Source organism: Neofelis nebulosa, chromosome 5, assembly GCF_028018385.1.
Source record: "Neofelis nebulosa isolate mNeoNeb1 chromosome 5, mNeoNeb1.pri, whole genome shotgun sequence".
Lineage (NCBI taxonomy): Eukaryota > Metazoa > Chordata > Mammalia > Carnivora > Felidae > Neofelis > Neofelis nebulosa.
The window spans coordinates 111,741,459-111,756,775 of record NC_080786.1 but is presented as its reverse complement, the minus strand read 5'-3'; the positions used below and the strand labels follow the sequence as shown (position 1 = coordinate 111,756,775).

General features: G+C 37.4%; 2 protein-coding genes across 4 annotated transcripts in view; one reads left to right on the top strand and one right to left on the bottom strand.

Annotated features, from left to right (window-relative positions):
- CMSS1 (cms1 ribosomal small subunit homolog) overlaps positions 1-15,317 on the top strand; it is a 383,233-nt gene that overhangs the window by 102,059 nt on the left and 265,857 nt on the right. The gene's annotated exons all lie outside the window — the stretch shown is intronic.
- Positions 1-15,317, bottom strand: part of FILIP1L (filamin A interacting protein 1 like) — a 304,022-nt gene that overhangs the window by 96,154 nt on the left and 192,551 nt on the right. The window contains exon 4 of the mRNA XM_058731621.1: positions 9,349-9,527. Coding sequence (XP_058587604.1) covers positions 9,349-9,527 — 179 coding nt within the window. The remainder of the gene's footprint in view (positions 1-9,348; positions 9,528-15,317) is intronic.

Below are 15,317 nucleotides of genomic sequence, written 5' to 3'. Positions count from 1 at the left end.
GGAAACGTGAGGAAGTGAGAATTGACAAGTAGAAATTGAGTTAGATAGAAAAATTGGTTTGAAATTCTCACACACTCCAACAAATCAACTGAATTTTTAGAGGCAGAATTTGACAAAGTGAATTTTAGATTCTGCGGTGTTAAACAAATCAAAATTGTCAGGACCATATAAGGCACGTGCTATAAGTGTAATAAACTATTGTTGAATCTGTCATGTGGTGAGAAAGGTGAGCTAGCATCCTGGATTTGGACTCTAATTGGTATGGGATTGTATGGAGAGAGGAGGGTTCAGACCTTTTAGAGAAGAAACAGAAGGAGTCTTTGGAAGATCAATGATGCTAGGCCATCAGAATCTGAATTTGATAGGGAAGAGGAAATATAGTGAAATTACATTGACAACAGCAAAATACTCTTTCAAGAAAATGTTAGGATTATGTTTTTAATGATATGTTAGATTTTTTTTTTCTTCAGAAATAACACATCTCTAAAATAAAAGCCCAACCCAAGTCAGTGGGAAAGTCTGAATCATGTTACTAACATCCACTTTACATACTTTTTAACATCATATCATGTTTAAAATGAGGTCAGATTCAAGATTAGTCCCAGGCAAAATTATAAACTAAGAAATGGGTACTTTCCTTCATTGCTAGTAATAGTATAAATAATCTATTTGTAGAGCACAAATTAGCTACAGTTTTTAAAATCCTTAAACGATTCATAACTTTTGACCCACATGTAAGGATTTATTCTAAGGCTACAATTACGAAGGTGTAAGAATTAATTGGAGTATGAGGCTGCTCATCATAGTGTTCCTTATATTAGTGAAAAAGTGGAAGGGATCTAAATGCCCACAATAGGGAATTTGTTAAATAAATTATATCTGTATGATACATTAGAATTCATACTCTTAAAAATTATGGTACAGAGGAGGAGTTGGTGATTTAGGAGAATGTTCGTGATGTTTTTCCGAGTGAATAGAAATAGGATACAAAAACTGTACAAAGTACAAATTGAGAAAGTTAAAATCCCCTTTTAGGATCATTTCTTTCACTTCTCCATGCTCTGGACCCTACAGGAGGAACTGTGAACAAAACAAAACAGATGTAGGCCCCCTAATGTGATAGTGGAAATATCTGATTTTTCACAATCATTTTAGGCCAAAAGGTGTGATTAGTGTGGAGATCTTATGACATTGGCAGACCAGAGGAGCCATGGAGTCTTTTAGTGCACTTAAAAACTGCCATGTTGTATGATTCTTAATTTTGCATAGGTGGTAGGCTGTGCTCTTTATAATAACTGTTGCATTAATGTTTCTGTTTTTTCTAAGTAAAATGATTTCCAAAAGGGGGAAATAGGTCTCCATGGTTTAAAAGAAAAAAAAAAAAATCATTGAGCACTATAGTGCTCAGCTCAGTGTTACATTGTTAGATCATTAGGACGTTTAGCAATACCCCTACTCTGAAGGAAATAAGATATAACCAGCCCTAGAGAATGATCCTCCTTTGTGCCTTCTCTATATTCTCTGTTGTCATCATACCTGCAACACATTGCACACAGGGTCTAATTAAATGCCTTCCTGGCAATCCAAAAAATGCCCAGTGTGGCACTGAGTATATAAATAAAATACTTTAAAGAAAGGCAAATCTGAAGAAAGATGCTAATGCTTACTGAGTGCTTCTTGTGTGTTAGACACCATACTTAACACTTTATATGCATTTTATAGTTTAGCAATTGCAAGGACCTCTGAGATCCGTATCATTTTTCATTGGATGGTGAAACAGATTAAATAGATTAAGTACTTTGTTCAAGGTCAAATAGCTAGTGAGAAGATGGGACCATAGCTCAGATTTGTTATCCTAACTCCAGAGTCTATATTTTTTTTTAACTCCTAATACCTTTTTTGTGCAGTGATGTTTACTTCTAATTTACTCATGATCTATGCCAGGCATCTGCATCCTCATAGCTGGCCAAAACTCTTTGGCTTTATCCTCTCATGAGAGAATAATACACTTGCTGGAAAATTTACCTGCAAGTTGCAAATTCAAGAAACAGTTTCATTCTAATGTTCCACCTTACTTTCCATTTATGAGGCAAAACTTCTATTTTGACATGGTGTAATGACTCTTCTTTCTCTTTGTATTTTATAGTCAGATGGAACAGAAGTTTAAGGTTGCCACATTCAGTCTTTGGCTTCCTGTTCTAAAGGGCTCTTAAACTAGTAGCTGTAAGCCAGGAGGATGTGTTTATCCAGTGCTTACTGTAAGTCCTCCATTCTCCTAGGGCTGTGCTGGCTGTTAGATAATTATAGTCCTTAGTATTCTTTTTGTCTGACCTTCCATATTGTTGCAACAGTAATGTCAGTACCACAGAATGAACCCTTGAATCTTCTTTGAATCATTTACAGATTATTTGTGAGTGTCTTGTCTTTTGAACTATATTATTATTATGTCTTAAATTTCTTCTGGACCTCCCACAACACCAACCATAAAACTCGAGTATATAGTAATGATTCTAGGGAGGACAGCACCAAATATGTTATCAGGAGAGCTAGCTTCTGGTCTGGCACCACTACTATTTAGCAGCAAGATTTTGTGCTTTCTTAGCTAGGACTCGATGGGCCTCACTTTTCTCAATTCAAAAATCAGAAGGTTGGTCTTGATAAGTCTTTTCTAGCTTAAATTCGGGATTCAGAGACCTTTGTAGGTTTTTTTTGCAGTTATTTGATTGATCAATTCTTTGTAGCAGCATTCACAGGAATAGAAAGGTCATAAATTGACCTGGATTTACAAAGATGATGCTAAGTTCAGTTTTGAATATGTGACATTTGAGAAGTGATAGGGTGTACCTACATATAGATATCCTTTAAGAATGGAAATACATGGGTGGCTGGTTGGTTCAGCTGGTTGAGCATCCGACTTCAGCTCAGGTCATGATCTTAAAGTTCACGGGTTTGAGCCCCACTTCAGGCTCTGTGCTGGCAACTCAGAGCCTGGAGCTTGCTTTAGATTCTGTGTCTCCCTCTCTCTCTCTGCTCCTCCCAGCTCATGCTCTGTCTCTCTTTCTCTCTGTCTCTCTTTCTCTCTCTCTTAAAAATAAATAAACATTAAAACTTTTTTTTAAAAAGAATGGAAATACAGACTTGGATTTGAAGTTGGTGGAGGTACTATCATTCTCACTGACCTCTTTCAATAGTGTGACAGTCATAGACTTAAGGTACAAAATACTTATAACAGTCACATAACCACAGATTTTTAGATCTGAAAGAGACATACATATCATATGGCCTGTCCTGTTTGTCCTATATACAAGTTGGAGAAATGGAATTTGCCCAGAGTTACATAGTAGTTACAGATCTAGTCTGCAGACCAGAGTCCCCTATCTCCAGGTTCCTGGTTCATCCCTTACTGTGTTTGTTAAGTTTCTACTTTGACTGCTTTTTAACATCTGTAATATTCTTTTGTGAGCAAAATTCACTAATCATTATATGTCCAAGTACACACCCAACATTATTTGTTAAAATTTGGTGTAGCTTTCTGGGAAAGAAAAGCAATCAAAATACAATGTCATTACTGTATCTGAATTTTGATCTCTGTAATGAAATGGTGTTATATGAAAAACACTGAATTGTGCAGTTAAAAGGTATAATTTTGTGGCATATATTGAGAGCTAAGTTATGGTATACAGTCCTAAATTGTTTTTGGTACCTTCATGAGGTAATTAATCTCGCATCCCTACCTACCCAGATCCTGTGTTAGGTCTGGTGTATATGAACAGTAGGCTGATCACATTGTGATTTTCTATAGAGTTATGATACCGAAATAAATGTTTGTGTCGGGTCTCCATTTTGTTCTGACAAAAGAACTGGTTACCCATGACAAAGGTCAAATGGAGATCTGGCATCTGTTTCACTACTTGCAAGACATAGTCTCAAGAATATGTAATACATATAACTCCTTGCCAGAAAACTGAAAGGAAATGATTGCATTTGAGTACAATGTATTCTGCAACAATACTTTAGTGTGCATGAAATTTAAAACTGCTGGCTTTCTAAATATGATTTTTTAAAAGTAGATTTAGTTTATTTATTTTTTAAAACATACCCATTGTGTCATACTTTATGGGATAGTCTTAAAAGGCGAGATTTAAGACCAAAGAAACTAAAAAACCTAATGGCAATGATTGCAAGATATTGAATTTTCCAGTAAAGTACTCTAGTGTAATGTGTTTGTTGGTTTCTCCTGAATGTTCTGTTTTCATGAGCATTTCATGTTATTATGTCATTTTATCATAATGGTGCCTTTTTTCCCTACCCATCATGATCTCATAGTGCCTTAGAATCATCAGTATCAAGTCTTAAAGTCTTCAATAGTGTCTTGGTTTTATACATACACAAATTAGTCAGGGTTTTGTATAGGTAGAGACCACATCTACCTCCTTCACCGAGTATCTTCCACAGGACCTGGCCTGTATGTAACAGACATTTAATTAATTGTTGTTTTGGGTTATTTTTTTCTTTTTGAGTGAATAAATGAATGAATGGCATGCAGCCCTAACTAGCTAACTAGTTTAATTTTTAAAAAATGCATAAATTAATATACTCATGCATTTATATATATTTGAGGAAGTATCCAAAGCCTCTGAAAAGAAGATTTGATGTTTTTGACAACAGCCTTTAAAAGTAGTCAAATTCAGGGACACCTGGCTGGCTCACTTGGAGGATTATATGATTCTTGATCTTGGGGTCCTGAGTTCGAGTCCCATGTTGGGTGTAGAGATTACTTAAATAAATAAACTTTTAAAAAGTACTCAAATACCCTCAGTTAACAGGAAAGTCAATATGGCTCAGCTTTTTATTCACTTGTCTGATGCCAACCTGCAAAATAGGTCTGTCATAGTAGAGAAGGGTTGATGATGGAAATTTTTCTTTATAAAGTTCCCTCAGCCAAAGGACAGGTAGAAGTGCTTTGTTCTTTACTAAAACCCGAACACCAAAAGACTTAGCCCAAAGTATGGTCGAGGGAGCAGCCCTTGAGGCTGGGTCCCTGATGACTTTCCTTCAAAGGCCTCTCTGCCCACTGAGCCACTGTTCTATCTAGTAACATTGGGCAGGACAGGAACAAGAAGTTAATTCTACCTGTAACTCCTTTCTATGTGGCTTTTGAGAAGCTACCATTTGAACTCTTACTTTATAAAGTCATAGTGTCAATGCTAACCTATTTGGCCAAGATATTATGAAAAGTAATTTAAGGCTTTAAAAAAAAACCCATGGTTGAAGCCACATTTTTATACAGACTTGTCATAACAATGTTTGTTTCTCACTTTACTGGTTACTTCAAGGCCCAAAATGCAGTAATACATATGGTTAATATACATGGTTTGTTTTGTGTTCTGAAAAAGTATGCATGGTTTCAAAAAAAAGGGAAACTTTTTTTTTTCTTCACAGCCTTTCCCCCACTGAAACTGAAAAAGGAAAAAGAAATTATGCAAGCTTTTTTGAAGGTGCAGACAAATTTGGCATTTCACTTATGGGAAAATTTTGCAAAACTGTACTGACTAAAAGTGATTTTTGTTTTGGCTTTCCTGTGAAGCCATCCAGAAAGGTCAAAAATTACTGGCATTGCTTTTGTATGAAACATTTCACATAGACTCCACTTGTAATTCAGCCAAGTACATAATTCAGGTCATCGGTGACACACATATCCATACATTGGAGCTGGTCAGTGAACAGAAAGTAGTCATGAAATGAGGATATAATATTACCTTATGGATAGACCAAGTTGTACAAATTACAGCAAAGGAAACTTTGCATTAACATGCTTGGGAAAGGTTTCCTGAGTTGATCCCTGCCCCCACCCTCCCTCAGTGGGAAAGCCAATTGTTTAGTGATTAAGACAAAGACATCACTTGGCAAACATTTTGGCCTAAACTCAGTGATATCAGTCTCCTTTAGGGTTTTCCACATAAAACAAATTCTCCAAAGAAAACACAGAAATTGAACGTAAATTTGAAATCCATTTTTATACCCTTTAAGGTCTCTTTAACTTAATCATGTATTTCTTAATTTTTATTTTATTTCTAAGTAGATATTATCCAACATTAATAAGTGCTAAACATTCACAGTGGAGTTTCAATCCAATAGTCCTTTATGGTTATCCTCACCCAGCTCCCTTTTTATGGGGGTTATGGTATCTTTCTTTGTTTCTGTGTCCTGAGGGTCACTGATTTGGGAGTGGCTTCCATCACTTTGAGGTAGAAAGTAAACATTATGCTTTGACCCCTTAGGACAAGTTTGTCTTGCTTTTGTGAAGAGTGGCTGTGTGCTCAGGGGAAGTACTCTCACTGAAGTTAGAAGGACTCCGTAATGTTGCGCGTGTTTTGTCACTTGTCAGTGGGGAATGAAACAAAGGAGCGGTATTTCACTCTTGTGTAAGCCCCTTCTCTGTGTATATTTACCAGAAATTTTTAGAGTTCTCCCACTTGCTGTTTTGTTAGGTGGGTTTCATTTAATATGTTGATGTGCATGGCCTTAAAGCAGGTATAAGTCCTGAGACCCACGGTCTCCCTGTTGGAGGCAAGGGAGCAGGGAGCACCAATGCCACAAGAGTGCCAGGATATGGGAGTTGTGTTGTTGGGTGTGCTAGGCAGGGGAAGAATTGTCTGCATATCATGTGAGTTGAAAATAGGTTTAACATTCTCCTATCCAAAGAGTTCCATCTGGAAGCTGTTCCTTGGCAAACAGAAATAGGTGAATATTCTCATATCTTCTGGAATGGCTGCTACATAGGGAATAAGAGTCACTCCAGTCACTTTTTCCTATTTTTTGGTAATGGTATATTCACTTTCATTATTCTTTAAGACAGAGAAGCTTTGTGTCTAAGGTTAAAATATATGATCTTTTAAATTCTTCCTCTTAAACCCCTTCTATATATGTAGAAATGGCATTCTTAATATACTGATTCCATGGTGTACAGTTTACATTCAACGCACTGTTTTCCTTTTCCTCTAGCACATGGCCTTTATTCCCACTGAATTTTTGTTCCCATTTCTCAGTGTTGTTCTCTTTGCTCTCTTGTGGTTTAAATAATCTTCATTATCTGCCTCCCAAAATTACAGTGTTAAAACTTCTCCTAAGCCTTCCACCAGCAGATACTTGAGATACAACAATGAATTTTAAAACTGTACCTCAGACAGCCCTCCACAGTCCTACCCTAAATCTGCATCATCTTGCCTTCTCTGTTAATGTGGGAAGCTCCCTGGGCAGGAGCAAGCAGTGCCTCTATGTTCTATGGCAGACGGCACTTCAACCATGGTCAGTACATTTTCATAAAAATGAAAGATGAAAGGAAGTGTCTGTGTTCAGCAAGTTAGTGCCAAATAAGTGTGGAGGCCAAATGAGGCCACGGGTGCCAAACCACAGGGGTTCGAAATAATATTTAATATTATATTGTCTCATTGAATAACAAATCTCATATTGTAATGTCTGAGTCAAATCTTCCCTTGGTGCCAGACTTCTCTGTACTCCTTTTATCTTTCCCTCAAGATATTTCAAGTTCATAAGGGGCAAGGTAACAAGACCCCCTTCTAGGTAGTGAGTAGGAAACAAACCTGATGAATGTGGAAAGAAGTGAATGGGTGTGAGGGCCATGGATTCTCTGGGAATCTGACCAAGTGTCTACCATGATGTGCACTGAAAAGAAATGGAAGTTTGCCATTAACCTAGCTATTGTGTAACTTCATTTACCTAGCTAAAATATGAATTGTAAGTAGTTAGATAAAGTAGCTGAGACTATTAATATTTTAGAATAGAGAGCTCATAAGTAGTCATATTTTTCTGTGATTGTTAGAATACAGCATCATGAAGTACACATGGAATAACTAAAGTGAAAGGACAGTTCAGTAAAAACTTGACATTGCAAAGATTGGTTATTTCCTATCTTTGTATTATTAATATAGAGCCTTAATTGTCCTTTCCATTTCAAATGGAGGCTCATACTTTCTAAGGTGGCTCAGAACAGACGGGCAAAATGGATCAAAATAATCTGCCCTTCATATGGTTATAAAATTTTTACCAACCAATCTCCTTTTTTGCAGCCAAACTTCTCAAAATAATAGTTCACACTTTAAGCTTCTACATTCTGATGTCTTATTTATCTGTCAAAGCATTGTGATTTGGCTTCTGCCTTCACTTTATTAAAAGGGCTCATTAAGTTTTCCTGTCTTCCTGGTTGCCAATCCTGGGACATTTTCTTCTCCTTTTTTGTATTATTTGGTGCTATTTGACTGCTCATTCCCCCACTTTTGAACTATCTCCTTCACCAAAATCCTGCAACAACAAAAACCTGTGCACCATTTCTATATTTTGTACTTTGGTGAATAGCCAGGAGTGTTTCTCAAAACTCCCTATATTTCAGGGCACCTGGGTGGCTCAGTCAATTAAGTCAGACTCTTGATATCAGCTCAGGTCGTGATCTCAACGTTGTGAGATCGAGCCCCACCTGGGGCTCCACGCTGAGCACAGAGTCTGCTTGGGATTCTGTCTCTCTCCCTCTCTCTCTTCTTCTCCCCCACTGTGTGCACGTGCACACACTCTCCCTCTCTCTCTAAATAAATAAGTAAACATTAAATAAAAAACAAAACCTCTGTGTATGTCTTCCTCTGCTCTCCAGTCTCATTAGTCATTCATTAGTATTGACTATACGTCATAAATATTTCTTGTTCACGCCCTGATGTCTCTAACCCAATAACCATGGGAATATAAATCTTCCCCCAGTCTAAAGTTCTTATCTTTACTCCATATTGCCTCAATGGCTCTTTAAGAAAGCATACCTGATCAACTCATTCTTCTCACAGTTATTTATGCCTTCTTGCCAACAATATAAAATCCAACTGCTTGTGGCTAGCCTTTGCTTTTCTCATCCTGAAATTACACCTTGTGATGTAGCCATGTTTCCAGAAAGCTTGAGTTCCCTCACTTTTCATACTATTTTCTTACCTCTATGCTGTGATACTTATTTCTGCCCCTGCCTGGTCTATAGTTTCCATTCTTATTTACATAGGACTAGACCCCTGTTACCTCCTCTGTGCAGCTTTCACAGGGCACTCCACTGCAGAATTAGGTGTCCAGCATTTATGTTTCCACAGTTTTTAATCATAGCTGGTTATTCTTGCATTATATTGAAATTATCTTTAAACATATCCCTTTCCTCACTCTAGACCGTGAGACCTTTCAGAGCAGAAGCTGTGTCCTATGCATCTTGTATTCCTGTATCCCTGGTATAAATGCCAACTCCATAGTGAGAGGTTGTAAGAGTTTGTAGAGTGGATCTTTGTCTTTCCAAAGAGGCCTTACCTTTCACATTCCTGTTCTAGTAAGCTTATGAATTCATCACTCTTCTCCATGTATTCTTTATGTTTTCTCTTTTCTTCCTCCAACTCCAATATGGTTTGCCTGTGAGATTTTTCTGCCATTAAAAGCTGTTCCAGGATTCGTCTATGAGATTCTTTATGTTTTTCCATGACTTTGTCCAACTACAAAAAGAAAATGCATTTATAATGTGTTAACTGTAAATCCTTCATAATACTGCCATCTTTCATTCACTCTTTTAGAAATGTCTAAGTTTTGACTAATTTGGCAATGGGTTTCTGATATTTTTGTTTGGTTTTTATCATTACTGTTGTTAACTGATAATACTTTTTGATGATTTCAACACAAATGTAATCTTTTTACTGTCATAGTTTTTTGTTTTTTCTCAGACAGAATAATTGGTGCCTCTGTAGATATCAGAATAATTTACCCAAACCCATTTTCTGACACGTCCTCCTCTCTCCGGAAAAACTTTGTCAGAGGAATGATGTAAAGTAAAGAAATCCTTAGATAATGTTTGATTCTGAAGCAGCCTAGCTGCTCTCCTGCCCCAGCCCTCCCTCCCTTTAGTAGGCCTGTTGGATCCCGTGGTCCATTATTCACTGAATTTTGCTTCAAGGTGTTTACATATTTTAAGAATTCTTGTTAATCAATTCTGTGTTGGTTATGTAGTGTTAATGTGAACAGATGTTAACACCAAGTCCTCTCTGGTTTCTGTGGCCTACTTATAGCTGTGTTATAAAATGATCACCCTATGCCTGATTTATGTGTTTGTCTTCCCTACTAGACTGTGAACTCACTAAACGCAGGGCCTATGTTGAATTTTTAAAAAATTCTTAGCATCTACATCAAAAAGAATCAAATCTTTCCATTTGCAACAACATGGATAGATCTAGAAAATATAATGCTAAGCAAAATAAGTTAGTAGGAGAAAGACAAATATGATATGATTTCACTCATGTGGAATTTAAGAAACAGAACGAATTTAAAAAAGAAAAAATAAAAAGGGACAAACCAAGAAACAGACTTTTAAGAGAACAAAGATAGGGTTACCAGAGGGAAGGTGGTTGGGGGGAGGGATGAGTGGAATAGGTGAAGGGGATTAGGATTACACTTGTCTTGATGAGCTCTGAGTAATATATGGAACTGTTGGGTAACTGTATTATACACTTGAAACTAATATAGCACTGTATGTTAACTATACTGGAATTAAAATTTTTAAAAAAATTCTTAGGATCTAACAATGCCTTGCTTATAATAGGTGTAAAATGATATATGTTTAAAGATTGAAAACAAAACAAGCAAAGAAGGAATCAAGAAAAAAAAAACAGGGGCGCCTGGGTGGCGCAGTCGGTTAAGCGTCCGACTTCAGCCAGGTCACGATCTCGCGGTCCGTGAGTTCGAGCCCCGCGTCAGGCTCTGGGCTGATGGCTCGGAGCCTGGAGCCTGTTTCCGATTCTGTGTCTCCCTCTCTCTCTGTCCCTCCCCCGTTCATGCTCTGTCTCTCTCTGTCCCAAAAATAAATAAAAAAAAAACATTAAAAAAAAAAATTTAAAAAAAAAAGAAAAAAAAACAAAAACACGAGGAGAGGAGACTGATTAAAACAGAAGTGGCTCAGGATCTTTAGCCAGTGATAAATTAAGATCCAATTAAGAATGTGGTTTGGGGGGGGCGCCTGGGTGGCGCAGTCGGTTGAGCGTCCGACTTCAGCCAGGTCACGATCTCGCGGTCCGTGAGTTCGAGCCCCGCATCAGGCTCTGGGCTGATGGCTCGGAGCCTGGAGCCTGTTTCCGATTCTGTGTCTCCCTCTCTCTGCCCCTCCCCCGTTCATGCTCTGTCTCTCTCTGTCCCAAAAATAAATAAAAAACGTTGAAAAAAAAATTAAAAAAAAAAAAAAAGAATGTGGTTTGGGGGGTGCCTGGGTGGCTCAGTCAATTAAGTGTCCAGCTCTGGATTTTGGCTCAGGTCATGATCCTAGGGTAGTAGGATCAAGCCCATGTCAGGCTCTGCGTTGACCATGGAGCTTGCTTAAGATTCTCTCTCTCTCCCTCTGCCCCTTTCCCCTACTCACTCGCTCTCTCTAAAAAAAAAAAAAAAAGAAAAGAAAAGAAAAGAAAAGAAAAGAAAAAATATATATATGTAGTTTAGAAAGCATGTGACTTTCTAGATTAAATAGTAGGTGCTATAGTTGGTAGTATTATTTGATTTTGCCCTCTGCCTTTATTGTAAAATATTGAAAAATTGTGACTCTGAATTTGAAGCCAGTTTAAATTGTATATCTTTAAAAAGCACATACATGACTAGGATCCAAGGCACAAAATGGTCAAGTTATTTCAGAAAAAGAATAGAACAAAGGTATACCAGCATATAGAACCCAACTAATTCCCTCGGACCTATAAATGCTTAGGCTGGTTGTCTAGTTTTCTAATATAGGTTTATGAGGTGCTTTAACACACACACACACTCACAGAATACTTCATTATGCCAAACAGGTGTTGATGGTTTTTAACAAATATAACCAGTACTTTTGTGGAAGCTGAAATTGCTAACTTGTATTGCCTGCTGGCAGAGTCACTGTTAACTAATGACCATCTTCTGAGAGGCAGGTTGTAGTGCTCATTTGTCCCAGGTCTCAAGCCACAATAGCCCTCTGAAAATTTCTTACAGTTCTCCAAACATTAGAGTGGATTGTAAAGGAAATTCAAATTAAATGCTTTTCGAATTTGAGACTGAAATAGTGATAGGATTAGCCTTACTTTAGGAAAGTTGTCAGTTGACTTAGAAAAACATTAAACTGAGAATAAACTCTAAGGGTTGATGGGGGTGGGAGGGAGGGGAAAGTGTGTGATGGGCATTACTACATGCTGTTCAGTGCAGCCACTAAGGAGCTTATATTTGCAATAGGAGTAATTGCAAAGCTATCAGGTAGTGACCTTACAGAGCAAAAGCTCCCAAAGAAAAGAGTCACTGATTCCAGAGGCCTTTTAGCTTACAGTTGAAGTTTTATTCTGTGCCTTAATTTCTCCATGCCTAGAATGCCTCTTGGGAAATAGCCAGTTGTTTTCAATTCAGTTTCTAATACATACCTGACAGATCACATGATGGACCTCATCCTCCCTGAATTCATTACATTTCCCATTACTTGTGTGTGTGAGTTTAGCCAACCCACCTAACCTTTTTGTACTTCAGGTTCTTCATTTATACATTAAGAGGTTGGACTTCTCAGATCAATTCCAGTGCCACAATTTTCTCAAGGTAGGAAGTGTTTTTTAAGTGCCTATTATGCTATATGTACTAAAGTACGGTGGTAGTTGCTATGGGGAATACAAGAGAAGTTTGAAGTCTCAGTGGGTATACTCCTACTTGGAAGATAAGACACACACATGAAACAATTAGGAGCAGTATAAGGTGGTACATCATTAAGTACTAAGGGACTACTAGAGAACCATTGCCCCTTTTTTTCTTTATCCCTACTTGCAGGTTGAATAATGCCTGGAGAAGAAACAGGAAGACTTATCCATCATTTCAGGGAATGCCCAGGGCAGAATGATAGAAAAGGTGGCTCTTTAATGTTTACTGTGCAATGGCAAGCTTTCTGCTTATCATTTTAGCTTCCCTGATATTGTGTCCTACCCCTAGCCCAGCAAGGCACCCAAAACTTAAAGCTTACTTCTAAAGGAGGTTCAACAATGGCAGTATTTTTCAAAGTGTGGCAGGCTGACCACCTGCATCAGATGAATCACCCTGAGAGTTTATTAAACATATGGATGTCTGTCTCTCCAGAGGCAAGGGAAACAAAAGCAAAAATGAACTATTGGGATCTGATCAAGATAAAAAGCTTCTTCACAGCAAAGGAAACAATCAGCAAAATTAAAAGGCATCCGACGGAATTGGAGAAGATGTTTGCAAATGACATATTAGATAGAGGGTTAGTATCCAAAATCTATAAAGAGCATATCAAACTCAACACCCAAAGAACAAATAACCCAATGAATAAATGGGCCAAAGACAGGAACAGACACTTTTCCAAAGAAGACATCCAGATGGCTAACAGACACATGAAGAGATGCTCAGCATCACTCATCAGGGAAATAGAAATCAAAGCCACAATGAGATGCCACCTCATACCTGTCAGAATGGCTAAAATTAACAACTCCTGCAACAACAGATGTTGGCAAGGATGTGGAGAAAGAGGAACCCCTTTGCACTGCTGGTGGGAATGCAAACTGGTGCAGACACTCTGGAAAACAGTATGGGGGGGGGTCATCAAAAAATTAAAAATAGAACTACCCTATAATTCAGCAATTGTATTACTAGGTATTTACCCAAAGGATACAAAAATGCTGATTCTAAGGATCACATGCACCCCAGTGTTTATAACAGCACTATTGACAAAGTATGGAAAGAGCCCAGATGTCCATCGACTGATGAATGGATAAAGAAGATGTGGGGTATATGTGTGTGTATATATATATACCTATACATATATACACATATACATAAATACAATGGAATATTACTCAGTGATCCAAAAGAATGAAATTTTGCCATTTACAACAACGTGGATGGAACTAGAATGTATTCTGCTAAATGAAATAAGTCAGAGAAAGACAAATATCATATGATTTCACTCGTGTGGAATTTAAAAAAAAACAAATCAGATGAACGTAGGGAAAGGGAAGCAAAAATAAGATAAAACAGAGAGGAAGACAAACCATAAGAGACTCTTAAATACAGAGAAAAAACTGAGGGTTTGTTGGCGGGGCATTGTGCGGGGGGATGGGCTAAATGGGTGATGGGCATTAAGGAGGGCACTTGTTGAGATGAGCATTGGGTGTTATATGTAAGTAATGAATCGCTAAATTCTATTCCTGAATTTAAAAAAATATTTTTTAAAAATATGGATGTCTGGGAGTACCTGGGTGGCTCAGTTGGTTAAGCATCCGACTCTTGATTTTGGTTCAGGTCATGATCTTGCAGTTAATGAGTTTGAGCTCCATATTAGGCTCTGTGCTGACAGTGCACAGAGATTGAGAGCTTGAGATTCTCTCTTTCTCCCCCTCTGTCTGCCCCTCCCCTCTCTCAAAATAAATAAATAAATTTTATTTGAAAAAAAAAAGAAAAGAAAAGAAAACAACTTAATTTGCTATGGCACCAAAAAATAAAATAAAATACTTAGGAATAAACTTAACGAAGGAAGTGAAAAACCTGTACTCTGAAAACTATAAAACTTTGATGAAAGAAATTGAAGATGACACAAATGGAAAAATATTTCATGCTTATGGATTGTAAGAATTAATATCGTTAAAATGTTTATACTATCAAAGCCATCCTTGTCAAAATCTCAATAGCATTTTTCACAGAACTAGAATAAATAATTCTAAAATATTTATGGAACCACAAAAGACCCCAAATAACCACAGCAATTCAGAGAAAGAAGAACAAAGCTGGAGATACAATTTCAGGTTTCAAGATATACTACAAAGCTGTAGTAATCAAAACAGTATAGTACTACAGGCACAAACATAGATGTAATAGATCAGTGAACAGAATAGAGATCCCAGAAATATATTGAAACTTATAGGGTCAGTTAATGTATGACAAAGGAGGCCATAACAGACAATGGGGAAAAGACAGTCTCTTCAACATATAGTGTTGGGAAAACTGGAGAGATATATGCAAAAGAATGAAACTAAACCACTTGCTAACACCATACACATGTATACAACACACACACACACACACACACAAACACACACACACACACACAACTCAAAATGAATTAAAGACCTAAGTGTGAGACCTGAAACCATAAAACCCCTAGAAGAGAACACAGGCAGTAATTTTTTGACATCAGCTGTAGCAACATTTTTCTAGATATGTCTTTTAAGGCAAGGGAAACAAAAGCAAAATAAACTATTGGGATTACATCAAAATAAAAAGCTTTTGCACAG